General features: G+C 41.6%; 1 protein-coding gene across 3 annotated transcripts in view; it reads left to right on the top strand.

Moving 5' to 3' along the window:
* The first annotated feature begins 570 nt into the window (after positions 1–570).
* Positions 571–15,279, top strand: part of DISP1 (dispatched RND transporter family member 1) — an 89,880-nt gene continuing 75,171 nt past the window's right edge. The window contains exons 1-3 of one of the 3 annotated variants that reach the window (XM_050972278.1): positions 577–710; positions 10,538–10,602; positions 14,529–14,748. In XM_050972278.1, coding sequence (XP_050828235.1) covers positions 14,741–14,748 — 8 coding nt within the window. In that variant the 5' untranslated portion in view covers positions 577–710; positions 10,538–10,602; positions 14,529–14,740. Of the gene's footprint in view, positions 711–10,537; positions 10,603–14,528; positions 14,749–15,279 lie in introns of all 3 variants that reach the window. The other 2 variants (XM_050972279.1, XM_050972281.1) reach the window with 2 other exon arrangements.

Raw genomic sequence — 15,279 nt, 5'->3', positions numbered from 1 at the left:
AAGATTAGGAAATTCCGCATCTGTTTTTTAGCCCATTCTGTGCCCTAAATAAGAAAGATGCCTTTTGGGACAGAAAAGTACACAACCATGTAATTAAAAATTGAGGCCTAAAATTGCATAAAAATATGCACAAATTGGCACAACTATGTCTGGAGTAAGCGTTTCCTAGGAATTCAGCATCAAGTTTATCCGTACAGATAATGTTGTTTCCTCTGTGCACTTTCATGTGCAATATTGACATGTTTTTAGAAATGAAGGGTGGTCCATCACATGGACTCTGATCTGTGTCACTGCCTAGGATGAAACTGTCTCGGTGTAATCTCCTAAGACTAATGGGGAATCCTTTCAACCCCAAACACGACTTTCTCACAGTTTCGATACATTTTTAAAAGTGTGTCTATTAGGCTGAGGCTCTTTGGAGAGGTTTGGACATGCTCCGTTCGTCGCAGCCACTACCCCAGAAGCCGGGCGGGCTGCGAGAGGTGGGGCGGGTCTTCACGCCACGCTCAAGATGGCGGCGCCGGTTGCCCCGCCTTCCCCCGCCCCTCCGGCTGTGACTTCCGGAGGGAGCGGGAGAGGGCGTCCGTCCCATGGTAACTGCGCTACGGTGGAGACGCTGCTGCCGCCTTTCGCTTTCTGCCCTCGCCTGGCCCGCGAAGACGGGCAGCCGCCGCCTCCGGGGTCGCGCCGCCGGCAGCCGCCAGGTCGAGGTGAGAGGAGCCCGCCGGGGCGGGCGGGCCGGCCCCGCGGGGCGGTTTTTCCGCGCCGCTCAGGTACCAGGTCGGGCTGGCAGCGCCAGGGGAGGAGGTGGCGGCGGCGGCCGTGGCGGTGGCCGTGGCCGCCCCGTGCTCCTGTAGCGGGGGAGGAAGCCCCGGTCCGGGGGCAGCGCCCCGGGGATCCGCGCCCGTGGGACAGCGGCGGCCCTGCCGCTTAGAGAGCCCTGCTCCGAGCGGCGGTCCTCTTGTGTCGGTTGAGCCATACCTTAAAATATCTTGTAAACATGAATTAATTCTTCACCTTCACTTCTGAATCTTTTGTGTTTATTTTCTGGGACCTGGGGCCTTTTTTTTCCCTCTTTATACAAAGGTGTTCAGGCACCTAACTTTCTTCCTTCGCTGCGGGCTGAGATGTGATCAGCCTTTCGTGTGCTCCTGCCCTTTGTTCAGACACACGGTACTTGTAGTTGCCTATTTTATTTGCGAGGAGCAAAGACTCCTTGAGAGCAGGTCTGCAGGCAGTGGTTTCGAAAGGGAGCTCATATGGCACCCTTTGTTTTGGGAAATAAGGATACGGTAATTCCCGACTTCTGGTCGCACAACCGATGTTGTGATAAGGTTGCTCATTGCTTCCAGTGGCGGTGGAAAACGCTGGAGGTGTTGGAGAGACCATTAGGGCAGAGGTCTGTCCAGAGAGGTTAGAAACCTCTTCTATTTCTGGATTCAGTGCGAGCAACCAGTTCCCATGTCTTCTGTGGAGTTGGCACCTGCAGCCAGTGCAGGAGCTCTCGCTGTACCCCGCTTTGGGAATGGCTTAGTTCCTGTATCGGGGCACACCTACTGGTTCTTCACATCCTTGTCCTAGGAGAGATTGAGAGGATACTAGAAGTTTAATGAAAAACTTTTCTGTGATATGACACTCCGTCTCTTTATCTCAGCTGGAAGAGATGGAAAAATAGATTTTTGCAGAATGGTTGATGGTTCGTGTTGCATGGATGTAAATGAGAACCAGCTCTTCAGGAGAGAGATGAAGAGCTGTAGTTACTCAAAGTGTGTCTGTAGCATGTGTGTGATTTAAATGAACAAAAACTCTCTGATCAGACTTGCAAGTTGCTAGTTATAGAATATCTGGCTTGGATAAACCTGTGAAATAGTAACAAACACTTAAGACTAGGCATCTGGGTTGTCAGTGAATTTATAAAAGTGCTCAGCTTTAAGAGTGTTGACTGGTGGAACTACAGGCAAAAATAGGTGCCAGGAATCAGATGGGATGAATTGAGACTGGAAGGAATAAGGGATTTCTTAACTGAATAAAGGAATAAGAGCCTCAAGCAAGCAGCCTGCAGGAATGGGTGTGGAAGAGATCTGGTGTCAAACAGCCTAGGTGGGGCCAGGGAAAAGTGCATTAGAAAAATTTAAATATTTCAAACGTTGGCATGGTACGAAGGCTGCCAGAGTTCAGGTGTTTGGACAATGCTCTCAGGTACACGCTGTGATTCTTGGGGCTGTCCCGTGCAGGCGCTGGACTGGATGATTCTTGTGGTTCTGTTCCAACCCAGGAGATTCTGTGATTTGTAGTCTCTTGTGGCAGATATTTAAGCCTGTAATCAAACCTTCACCCTATATGTGAATGTATATAACATTTACAGATTATATTTATTTATCATATATTTATGTTTTTCTCTGCATAGAAAATAAATTACTTGTGCTTCTTCAGTTTTTTAGTAGCTCCCAGAAACTCTTAACTACTACTGGGGGGCTGCTGTGCTGATTGCTGAATGCTTGTGTAAATTAAAACACAAATTAAAGAGGCAAACATCCAGGTGGGGGCTTTTTTTCTTAAGTAATTGTCTTTAAATGTTAAAATAAGGAAACAAAACAGCCTTTGACACTCATGTTTTGTTTCAGAATAGAGTGGTTGAGCTTTATCATTGTTGTAGAGTAGGATATTTTGGTGGTCGTTAAATAGAAAGAAAAATCAGATTCCACAGGAAGATTTGTTTTCCCCTTTAGAGTGAAGGGACTGATATCCTGTAGTAATATCATAGCCTAGTTGGAGGACACAGTTATTTTGAGATTGGAAGCATAAATGCGTTTGTTGTTTAGAAGCAGATGGATGTTGAAGTGGGGACTTGACACTAAGAGTGGTGCCAAGTATGGAAGAGTGCCTTTAGTTTTGAAACCTTGTGCCATCACTCAGGAGGGGTTTTTTCCCCTTTTGAGGGACACAGTATATATATAGGGAATAAAATTCAATGATTGGCTTTTTCCATTTATTTTGCCTGCTTTTCAGCTCACTGTAGCAAAGTTAAGGTTGTTTGCCAGTTATATGAAGTGAAAAATAAGGCCACAGCGATGTCTGTTTGCCTTCAAGGCACCTGGGAGAGGGCAGTGTCAGTGGCTGGGCTTTCCTGTGTGTACAGCCAAACCTTTGCTTCAATGGATTTGCCTTCTCCAGGGCAGAGGGAGACACAACTTGAGGATGAATCTTTCTTAGCAGAGTCTCAACATTGCTGAGAATGAGGTTTCTTCTCTTCACTTCAGTTTTTTTCACTCCTTCTTTCCAAATATGCTACCATCACACATTCCTGGCTCTGTTGGAGCATGCCACGCGAAGCTATTTTTGACTGCTCAGAGAATTACTGTAGCAGGAACAAAGGACAGTAATTTGGGCCTTGAGAAGGTCCCAAGGGGCTTTGAGAAGAAAGAGATGGAATTCAGATTAGCAGCCTCCAAAAATAATCTTGCCGTAGAAAAGGTGAAAAGTAAGACTTTGAAAGAACAAAGGTAAAAACAACATATGAAAACACTTAGTTCTCAAAATGTTACCCTTTCCTTTGAGGAGGCCTTTTGAATGGCTTTCATAGTAATGTTTCTCATATGTTAACCATAGATTTATTTGGGCAGTAAGCTTGACTTTTTCTCTCACCCTTTAACAGAGATGATTGATTTACTGGCTTTGATAGAGGGATAGAATTACTTTCAAACTCTGAAATATATAATAAGCATGTCAGGTAATTAGCAAGCTTACATCTATCTCTCTTTAAAGTGATCAATGCCATGAATTTGGTTTGGTAACCATGGCTATTTTCTTGTTCAGCAGCCATATGGTATTTCTGAATTTAGTGTGATTTCCTGTATGTGGTTTTTACAGAGTCAGCTGGGCTTTGGTGTGAAGTGAAGCAAAAAATAAATACTATGGGAAGGTGTGAAAATGTTCTTATATTAAAAGAGAAAAAAACCAGTTGCTTTAACTTTGGGGTAAAAGTCGACTGTAACCTCTAAATCACACTTTCAGGGAGACTGCTATATGAAAGCGGTACGAATTTGTAACTGCTGCTTGTTTGACACTGAAGTTTTTTAATGCAAATAATGATCAACAGATCAGTATTTAGTTGTAAACAAAATACTTTTTAGCTTTTCTGTAAAAAGGAGACCCTTCTTTTAGTATCATACCCTTTAAGGGGTTTTCTTCTTGAGGTGTGATTCATTAATGCTGTTGTTAAATGTGTCATGACATTAATAGAACAGCCACAGGAAATTTCCATCTGAGTTCTGATTTTTTGAGGCCTGCAGTAATGAAAAAAGTGTGAATTGTATCTGTCCCATGAGAAGTAGCTGAGGGAACTGGTGTTGTTTAGTCTGGAGAAAAGGAGGCCCAGGAGGACCTTACTGCTTTTTACAACCACCTGAAAAGAGGTTGTTGACAGGTGGGAGTTGGTTCCTTCTCCTGGGTACCAAGTGATAGCACAAGATGAAACAGCTTCAAGTTGCTCCAGAGGAGGTTTAGATTGGATATTAGGAAAAATGTCTTCATCAAAAAGATGGGTCAAGCATTGAAGCAGATGTGGTGCTTACAGATGGGATTTAGTGGTGGACTTGGCAGGTGTTTGTTTAATGGTTGGACTTGATGATCTTAGAGGTCTTTTCCAACTGTAATGATTCTAAGATTGAAAAGGAAGATTTCTGAGAAACTTTCTGGGCATCAAGGAGCATAGTCCATCTGAGCTGGTGAAAGCTAGGATTACAGAGGAGTCTGATTGGGAAGCTCAGAGCTGTTTCTGAAGCAGTTTTATAAAGGTGAAAAATCCTGGTTTTTATTTCTAAAGCTGACCTTTACTCTGTGCTTGTAAATAGCAGCTTAAGTTTCTCTGTGGGAGACTCTCCAGCATGCAATATTAACAGAAATAAATCTGTCTGGGAGAGTTGCGGGAAGGGGAACCAGTGTCAGATGGTGATTTTGGAAGGAGATTGGAAGTGGAAGCATTCAAGTAAGGGGAGTGGGGCAAAGAAAAGCAGCAAAAGTGGTATTGGGAAATGGAATGGGGCAAGCCCAGGGATCACAGAAGACTAAAGGTTGCTGATGGTGTTGTAGAGTAGTGTAGACCTTGTGAGCATAGTTTTCTGGTTAGTAAAGGTGGCATTGAGGAGAGACAGAAAAAGAAACTGTGTGGTATATAGGAAGGAAAGTGCCATTTAAAATTAAGTAGAAATACATCTGAAAGGCACCAGAGAAAGAATTAGTGATTGTAAGGTGCATGTTCTTGAAGTGTGTGGAAGGAAATGAGAATAGGGAGATGTGGAGTCCCTTCCTATGAGGGGGCAGAACCTCAGTGCTGAGGTGGGGAAGCAGAGGTCTTGTGATACGGAGACAGCTGAACACTTGCAGCCCCAAACGAGAGAAGCTGTATGGTAACCTAGGGGCATGTTAGTGTGCCATGCTGGTTGTTCTCAGTGATGCAGAGCCCAGAGTGCTGCTCACAGTGTTCGCAGCTGTGAAAGAAACATTCTTTCTGCCCTCTCTGTTCTTATTTCTCCCCCATCTTTATCCTCTATGGGAGACATGAAAAACTTGCTTTCATGGGTTGGTACAGTCAACATATGACTGGAAATAACATCTTTCTGCATTCAAGTCTTTAAAGAAAGGTCTTGCTGTGTATCTTTATGTATAGCATTGTTGTTTTTGTAGAAACAGACGAACGCAGCATGATAAAAACATTCTTGTGCTGTCTATAGTACAACATCACTCTTGTGCTATGTAACACAAATTATTAAAAATGACTGAATTAAGCCATAACTAATAGCAGATGGAAACTGTGTTTTAGTCTTCTGTAGTATTTCCTTGTTAATGAACTTCACATGCAGATGAAATGGGAGGGAGATAGGCTTTAATAAGGCAAAATGTTTGCCTTGTCATCTGAAAACACTTATGCTCCTGGGTGAAGCTTGTGTGCTCAGCAGTACTCCCTTCTTGTGCAGAGCCAGAGTGTTTAGAAATCAAACTTGTTATTCCTGGGTTGACTATGTCCCCCTCCTAGAGCTTAAATTCTTATCTTTCTTCTTTATGAAACCAGGGATGGTCAGGGGCTGTAACCAGCCTTGTTTTAGACTTCCTGGTATTTCCCTGTACCATTGCCATCCTTGCATGTGATAAGATGTGCCTGCTGGAGCTGAACCAGGAAGTCAGTCTCAAAGGCACTAAGGTTTATTGCCACAGCTAATACTGAGCTTGTGCCTTGCTTTTTAAAAGTATCCTGTGTGCTGTTTACTGAGTGGTTGGAGAAAGTCTTGAAGAGAATTGTTTCAGGTTTCGAAGTTTAAGTACAGCATCATCTTCCTGTGGCTTGTACATGTCTGGTTAATGAATATGCTTGAAAAATATTTTAGATCTAAAGTGACTGACCTAAGAAATTGTGAATTTGAATGCATCTCTCTTTAAGGCTTCTTTTCCAATACCTTGTTTATTTGTAACATAATTTTTCTTTGTTTTAACTTAGAGAAGATTCATCTGCCGATGAGCTGCCTTTTGTGAAATGTTTGTGATTAATTATTTATAGACAGGATGAAGCATTGCTAGTGAGATTTGAGAAGATGCATTTTGTAAACACAAAATCCATTCTACCTGGAATGTGAGTGGAATGGTACAGCTCAGATTACACTTGAGCTTCAGGGTAGTGTTTCAATTAAAGCTGGGAGTTTTGGAACTTGTTTGTTGGTTTTTTTGCGAAGCCTCATTTGTGGTCTTCTAAGTTTTGCACTTTCTTATTACTTGTTCTAAGGCCTAGAGGGTGCTTGATACTTACAAGCTTAGACTGAAAATGCTTTTAGACTTGATGTGAACTTAAAAGATTTCTTAGGAATTTTCTTCCTGTTGTGTTTACTGAAAGTAGTTGCTGTGCTCAGAAATACAGCTGATAAGATCCATTTCTAATGGCAAAAGTATTTAATATTGAAACACCCCTCTTGGGCAGCAGTTCTTGAAGTTGCATCAAAACTGGGTGATGTGGAGATATCTTTGGGTGGGAGGAAGGAAGAGGGGATTTTGAGAACTAGGTAATTAATTAAAGATTGCTGTGGTTATGATGTTTTAGGCTTAGAAAATTACAGAGTGCTATGCCACATACTTTGAATATGCAAGTAAGTTAAAAAATTTTCTTTAATACATATGCTGTTCTAAATAATTATATAAAGCTGAAGGGAATTTTTGCTTTTTGGAATAAACTTTACCCTAGTCTTAAACATATGTTCTCACTTATTATTGATAGCTTCTTTACTACTATAAAAACTACAGTAGGTATTGCAAGAATTCAGTAACTTAACCCTTTGAAGTTAAGTCCTGTGAAATGTATGTCATGCTGATAGCTTTATACAAACATAATGGAGTTTAAACCAAAATCCATTATTAAAGCTAAAAGTAAGATCATTAATATAGTTTAGAACTCACTTCTGTGGCAGTGAAGTCTCGGATCTTGAATGGTCCTGGACAGTTTCTGGGCCTGAATTAGGCATCAGGTATTTTCTGTGACAGTGAAACTCTATAAACTTTGATTACAAACAAGATTTGCTTTAAGGGTTTTGAAAATGTCATTGTGTAATAATGTTTATACACCATGACAGCTGAACAAAGTAGTTGTGGTTGACTGTGAGCTGTAACTGGGAGGTTTCTGTGTTACTGCTTAACTGTGGCATCAGTAAACTACTTTTCTTTGCTGTCAAGCAAAGCCAGTTTGATCTGCTGCAAATGGAGTACTTTGGCAACTTGTTCTCTGTTAAAAAATGGTAGACAACATGGCATTAGTGGGAAAACAATTACTTGCTTTGTAAGTTGTGAAGTATATTGATTTGCCTGGCCAACACAAACTCCAGACAAATTTCTTTTTTTTCATGGCCTTTCCATAAGAGGGTCACATGGTGGTTTGTTATTTCCCTGTACATGGTTGAATTTTACAAACCAAACCACTTTCTGGGGAAATTGAAAGGGGTTTTAATTTTTTTGTAATAGATTTTGATCACTGATGTGTGATATTGAATGGATTGGGGAAGGCTTGTGCCTAAGAGCCTTTTCCTCTTAGCTTTTGTTACTTTGCGAAGCTCTTTAACGTCTCCTCTTTTATGGCTTTACTAATCGCATACACAATAAAGAAGTTACTGACTTCCAAAAAGATAAGATTTTCTATTTTTGTTTTCACTGCGTAGGCAGGAAAAATTGCATCTGTTTGCTTGTGCCAAACATGATTTTGTTTTTTCTTTTTTCTTTTGTTTTTTCTGGCATCTTATCCTCAAACCCCCAAAGGCAATTTTAATATGCTGTTTAGAGTTCTTATTTTAGAACTTAGGTTCTGATTTTAGAACTTAGGATGCTAAATCTGTAGAACCTACAAGTTGAGGGCTGCTAAAACTGTAAAACCCACAAACAGAAGCCATAATAACAGGATTAGGAGACTCTGAGATGAATTCTTCATTTTGAGTGCTCTCTCTTATCTACTGTTCCTCTCATCATTGCCCTCTCTGGTTCAGGGAAGGCTTTGGTGGTCAGTGCCTTAGTGTAAAAGATGTATTAGGTTAACATTTAGTCAACTGATAATAATGGATCTGAATGATAGCTCAAAGCAATTGTACTACTTTACTCTTCAAGAAATAACACCAGCCCTTCTGTCAGCCCAGTTAAGAGGATGTTCTATGGTATCTTCTTTGTCTTTTCTGGAAATTTGTGTTCATATCTGTGCTGCGAATTTTCCCCATTGTATTACAGCTTTGAGCAGAATGACTGGAGCGGAGTAGAAGACAGAAATGCAGCAAGTGAAAAGTTGAAATAAAGTAAATATTTTGGTAGTTGTGAATTGGATGTGGTTATCTCTTCTGTGAGCTGTTTCTGGGTAGCTTTCCATGGCATGTGGCGTGTAATAAACCATGGGCCAAAACAAGCACTTGTGGCTATTACATGGAGAAGGGCAGCTGCTTTGTTCCACTGCTTAAATTCTTCTTTTCTCATAGTTACCTCCTTCCAGTGAATTCAGACATCTACAGACAGCTTCCTGAGAGGCTGTCTACAATTAACAATATCAAGTAATTTTAGGTGTAGATGTGGCTGCTGTGTGCAGTAGCTGTGCTCCAATGACGTGGTCATCCTTTGTCCTTGTAAGATCCTGGCTGAGGGCCACACAGAAAGAGCTCAAGGCATGGTGGGATGTAGGACAGGAGGCAAGAGACCTCAGCACTAAGGAGATGTTTGGTGGTCAGTGAGATCATTTGTGTTTGCAACATAGAACTTTTGTTTTCCCAGTTTACCAGAGTGGACTGTTGTGAAGTTGAATGTGAAATGTTTCTGGGCGTTTATAAATTAGGGTGTAGACAACTAATAAAAGACCTGAGTGGTGAAAATCTTCTAAAAAATCAATTGATTGCAACCTTTTTGGAAAAGGTTTAAATGAACTTTCTTCCCAGGAAAACATTTAAAAATTCTAGACTGTATGTTTAGTATACTTGTTTTAGATATATCTTCATTACAGAATATGCTGTAGTTATACCTGACACCAGAAACAGAAGCATAGGAATTTTTTTTATATAAGGAAGATGAAGAACACTTACAAAAGGGGTAATTTGGAAAGCAGGTGAAACTTAAAGGATAAATTAAGGTTCACCTGCTTCCTGGTCACAGAATGATTATCGGATCAAGTTCTTAAATGGGGAGACAAGCCAGGCTGGGCACCTGTAGCTAAGTGGAAAAGAAGCATGAGAGTTCTGGAGTCCATTTGCAAAAATACTGCAACAAATGTAGTTGTTGGATAAGTTTTTCAAGTAATAAGTACAAAAAGTGTTAAATAAACGTAAGTGTGGATTTTCTCAAATCAAAATTTGCAACCAGTCAAATCCTTTTATGGCATGATATCCAGACTTTTTTGGGAGGAACAAATGTGTTCTGAGTTTAGTTAGTTATTCTAATGGCTTTTTCTGTATTTAAACCAAGGATGTTTCTCTAAATACCATAAAATTGGTGAAAAGCCTTAAATAGTTTCATGGATCACTGTCAGACAAGAGAATGTGGAGACTGAATGCTCACTGCAGGGTTCTGTCACTAATTTTGACTTAAGTGAAACGTTAAGGCTGTGCAGTATTAACAGCAGATGGTATCAAGCTTGGAATTGCTGTAAGTGTGTTGGAAAATGTGGATGGGGTTCAGAGAGACTTGAGGACAGAGAAGATGCAGTCTGGAAGGGAGAAAACCATGCCTTTTGGATAAGGACAAGGTTCAAGATCCTTCTTTTATCATCTTTGTACAAGAAGACCATGGAGGAGTAGAATGAGTGCTGTGCAGAGTTCTGGGGATGATGCAATTGAGAAGCCAGATATGATTCTGTTAACACAGCTGCTGCAAACAGCTTAGATGTACTGTGACATCTAAGCAGGATGAGTTTCTACAAAGCACATAATAGTCCTTCATGCCAGGCTTAAGCATTTCACCCCAGGAAAAGCTTGATTACAAGACAGTGTAGAGGAAAGTAAAGAATGAAGTCTTGAAAATGTAATTATTTTATTCACAGAAAGATTGAGAAGTGTTTCCCTTACAGAATGGAAGACTACGGAGAGAAGGAAGAGTTTTTTTCAGGTGAGGTATAAACACGGAGAGCATTTTTCTGTTTAGTCTCTCTGACAACAGAACCTCTGGTAATGTGCTTAAACTGCAACAGAGAGTGGAAATGGACACTAGAAAAGAACTGTGACCCACTGAAACAGATTGCTTGGGAAGACTCTGGTATTGCCATTTTTAGAGTGCCTCGTAGGGCACAGATTAACTCTGTCTAGACTGTGTTTTTCTCCCTGTCATCGTTTGAGCCTGGCGCAATGCCAGTGCCCCCATGAGATCACCTCCTTCCCTGGCACCCACTGTGAGATGTGATCAGAGACAGAGCAGAGCAGGCTCCAACTTGAGGTTTAAGGGAAAAAAAAACTTTATTAACCTAAAACTACAAAGGAAAACACTAAGGAAAAACACACAAAATACATAGAACCCAAGATGAAAACCTTCCAAATTTCTTCCTCCTCCCCCCACCTAGATTTCCAATTCCATTACCACCAAATCCACCCTTTAGATAATCAGTTCTCAATTCCTCGAGAAGAGAGAAGTCCCTCTTGCACCACAGACTTCCCCAGGAAACAGTCGAAACTTCTCGTGTTTCCATGTCACATGTGGCACCACCCGGAGAACATTTTGCCATCGTGACTTCTTCCTTCCATGTCCAGTGCTCTCACCACTGCACATGGATCAGGGCTGCTTCTAGGGTTTTTCCCTTTAAGGATACTTTGTCCAGTTCCAAAAAAGAGCACAGTCCCTCTCCTTTTGGGACACCTGTCCCCCCCAAATTTCACCCCCTGGGGCCGAGGGGTCTCTTGAACAGAGATCATCTTCCTCTTCCTCTTCTTCAAAGACGGAGGGCACCACCACCACCCTCCTCACCCGTCGTCTCTGTTCACACTCCTCCACATCACTGCACTCTCCTGGCTCTGAGCCATCGCCTCCCCCTAGAACGCAGTCTCTGTGTCACAGGAACACAAGGGGGTCCTGCTGTGGCTATACAAGAAAAGTCCAGCCAAAGGCCACTCCATCATCTCCTCCCACCTAAAATTCTTCTCAACATCCTCTCAATCTCATCAACCTCAGGAGGAATCAGCATTTGCAAGGTTTCCATCCTCCCCAGAAGGGTTAAAAGTCCCAGGCTCTGCCGGTTTGTTTCATGAACTCTCACGCTTGGCTGCTTTGCTGGGCACCCCCCCCTTCTCTTTTACGCTGGCCGCTATCACCGGCACCGGCTCTGTCTCTCTCCCTCTCTCCGGGGGGGAGAATGGAGGATGGCTGCCCGAAGCCCTTGCAATGTTCTCCTCCACCCTTGGGCCTAGGCCTGGCCTACCTCCGGCCACATGGCTCCCCTCCCCCTCCCCCTCCCCCCCCCCCCCGCCCAGCTCAGGCCGGGCAGGGAGGGTTGAAGGTCTGCTCACTCTCAAGCGGGACTCCAAGATGAAGTTCCCCTGGGAGATCACAGCTTTTAATTTCTGTGTTCTCAGAGGCGTATCCTGCCCTCAGTGGACAAACCAGGTGCCAATATTAAATCTGAACACTGATTGGCTTGCCCACACCATCACAAAAACTTCATTTCCTTTCAAACCACGACACTCCCTCAGCCCTGAGAGGCAGGATTAGCTGATTTATTGAGCTGCTTTCTAACCATTAGAGTATTAGAATATCCTAGAACGGTTTCTAGAAAGCAGGGATATTCAAATTAAAAAGGTATCAAAGTGGTTAATAGCATTGGATGCATATTAATCACCTTCTCATTTTGTGATAATGGGTCTTGTGGTCAAAATTGCACCTCTGTACTCTCTCCTTTACACTCCCTGCTCTTCAAAGAAAGTAATATTGCATTGGGGGAGAGGGGGAAATATTTTTATAAATCTTCTGGCTCACTTCCATTTCACATCTGTAAGTATCTTCCAGTTGATACACCAAGTGTATACTGATGGCTACAAACTTGCAGAATCATCTTTCTTCCCTAGCTGTATGTAAAATTGCTTTCGGGATGAGGGAGAAATTAGACTCTTCAAACCCCATGGTAAGTTTGATATCAGATTCTAAGATTTCCGACTGTTTAGCTCATTCCTCTGACTCAGAATTAAGATATAAAATAAACCATTCCCTCATTAGCAGATAGCAGCCTTTATCTTGCATGACTTTTTTTTTTCCCCTAAATCTGGCCATTAAAATGCATGAATAAGAGGCAGTGTATTCTGATAGCAGGAACTGGGGCCTGGGAGACAGAACTGTCAGCATCTTAATCTTAGACATGTTGTTGAATTATGATTTGCTGAAAGGAATGTTTAATTCCTGTCCCTGTTTTCCACACACATAATGTAATGCTGCAAGGATTAATTTTTGTCTGTAGCTGCAGAGTTAAAACTATCTTGTCTTCCCACATTGAAAGTTAGTCTATAAGCCCAATGTTTCATTCATTAAATCCTAAATTGTGTTTGAATTCTTCTGCTACAGTATCCTCAGGTTAAAGAACAATAATTTAAAATTCTGATAGGTTAAAAATATCTAGCCTTGTGGTAATTTCCTTCGTTTTTAATATATGGAAAATAAATTTATTTTTCCTTTCCTTTTTTGGTTCCCTGCTGTTGTTGAAGGTAGCTCCTTTCTCAAAGATTTCAAATGTACAGTGTAGTTTTTTGCTTCATTCATTATTTATAAGGATACAGAAAGATTGCAGAATTCAAATTTTACTGGAATCCCAGTCCTGTTATTTTCTAAGCAAGGAGGCTGCATTGGTATAAGCTGGTTTGTCTTGGAGCATTGATAAAGCAATACAGCTAAAGGATTTATTTTTTAATTTAAGTTCTTTTAGAGGCTGAGGGCAATGCTGTATGATGTCATTCTGGTTCAACAGACCAGGAGTGTTAAAGAGTGAGAGGGTGTGTGGGGTCTTTAGGGCAATGAAATACCTTTTCCTAGACTGGTAGCATGAGGTTGAAATCCCTGTGGGCTTCTTCCTGCAGGTGCTTGTTTTAAGTAAGGTCTGCCCAGACATTTATATTTATAATTATGGTGTCACCCTACAGGGTTTATAGTTCTTTCAGTGAATTCTTTGTAAAAGAGCTGGCAACATTTTTTAAAAGGTTATGTTGAATTCTCATTTCCTGAGCTAGTTGCCATGGATATGTCAGGTTCTTAATATTTGTTTACAGAGGAATGAGGTAGAGAAGGTTTATGGTAGCTATTTTCAAATGCATGTTCTGCTTTCAATTGATGCAGTTCTCACTGGAGCTAACTGGCCAATGAACATGAATTCTGCTGTCTGTCTGCTTAGAGAATTAAGTTCACTTTGAAGAGAGTTAACACAGAGATGTTCATGTGTATATCCTTACTTTGCATTAACTTGTCAGTTGCTCAGGTTGCTTTATTCCCCTCTGCAGTAAAAAGACCCTGCTGATTTTGTGTGCTTTGTATTGTGTGTTGAAGTCTGTCAGTCAGCATTTGAAATAGGAAGGCAACGCACACACCAAGAGCTAAGGAACTGCTGCTGCAAAATGTGCTGCTTCTCATGCACCTGCACAAAGAGGTCCTAGACCTGCTGTGATTGGGAAAAGGGGATGGTGAATTTTTTCTGGCTAAGAACTGGCATAGGAAGGAAATCAAGCCATAAAAATCCTGCATGCATAGATGAAATGCCTATGAAAGAGCATTTGTATGTTGTATCACATAACACAACACTTAAAGTATGTTTCTCATCTGTTCTCTGCCTTCCAAGTCAGCTGCTTTGCTCCTTTGTAGCTGCACACTTGCTTTTCTCCCCTTCCAAAATAAAGCCCACAAAGATAAATGTGCTTATGTAACCATTCAAATCTTGATTCAGAAATACAAACTCTGGCTTTGGAGCCCATGTAAATGACCTGCACAGCACTAGATTCTGCTGTCAAGTAACCACTAGAAAAAGTATGCAATTAAACCAGAAGTCAAACTTTAATTTGTTCCTTTTCCAGGTCGAACTGGAAGAAGAGTGGGCAGGCATATTTGAAAGCTGAGGAAAACGAACCCTGTGTCACAGTGAAGGTGTCACTAAGTGGTGCTCATGTCTCACTGTAAGCTGGGCAGCCCTTAAGGATGAGACAGCTGCTGCAGGACACTTGTTTCAGTTTTGGGTCAAACAGCCAAAAGAGTAACAAAAAGTCAAGAGGCATCATAGTGGAAAATAATGAAAAGGTAAATATCCTGTTGTGGAAAGTGAAGGGTGAGAGAGAAACACCTGTTAAAGAAGCAGCTGCTAAAAATGGATGACCACTCTTAGTAGAGTAAAACAATTAGCCGCAGCTTTCTTGGTAAAATTGGTCCTTGTGTACGTTCTGTGATGAATTTAGTTGTGAAACTCCACAGCCGCAATGACTCTGCTCCCTTCCACTTTGTAATCAAAGGTGGTTTCTTGAGTGGGGGAGCATGCCTGGGCATGGTCAGTCTGCCAGTCAGTTCCCATACAAGCTATACTGTCAACCTTTTAGAGTTACCTCACATGTAAAGTTTATTAAAAGTATTTTAAGAAAATTGTGGTGGTCTTATGCCTTGTGTGCTCCAAAACCTTGAAATGTCTCTACAAAGAAGTGTGTTTTTAAAAGTGTTAATGAAATACCCTCAGTGTGCTATTTTAGTGTAGTAGGTCTGAGTTTCCAGATTAAGGTGACAAGATGTTCTCTGGGTTTAGTATCCATAGCAATAGCCAGAGATGCCTTTGTGAAGTGA

The sequence above is a fragment of the Serinus canaria genome, chromosome 3 (assembly GCF_022539315.1).
Source record: "Serinus canaria isolate serCan28SL12 chromosome 3, serCan2020, whole genome shotgun sequence".
Classification (NCBI taxonomy): domain Eukaryota; kingdom Metazoa; phylum Chordata; class Aves; order Passeriformes; family Fringillidae; genus Serinus; species Serinus canaria.
Note: the sequence above shows the minus strand (reverse complement) of the source record. Positions and strands in the feature narration are given on the sequence as shown.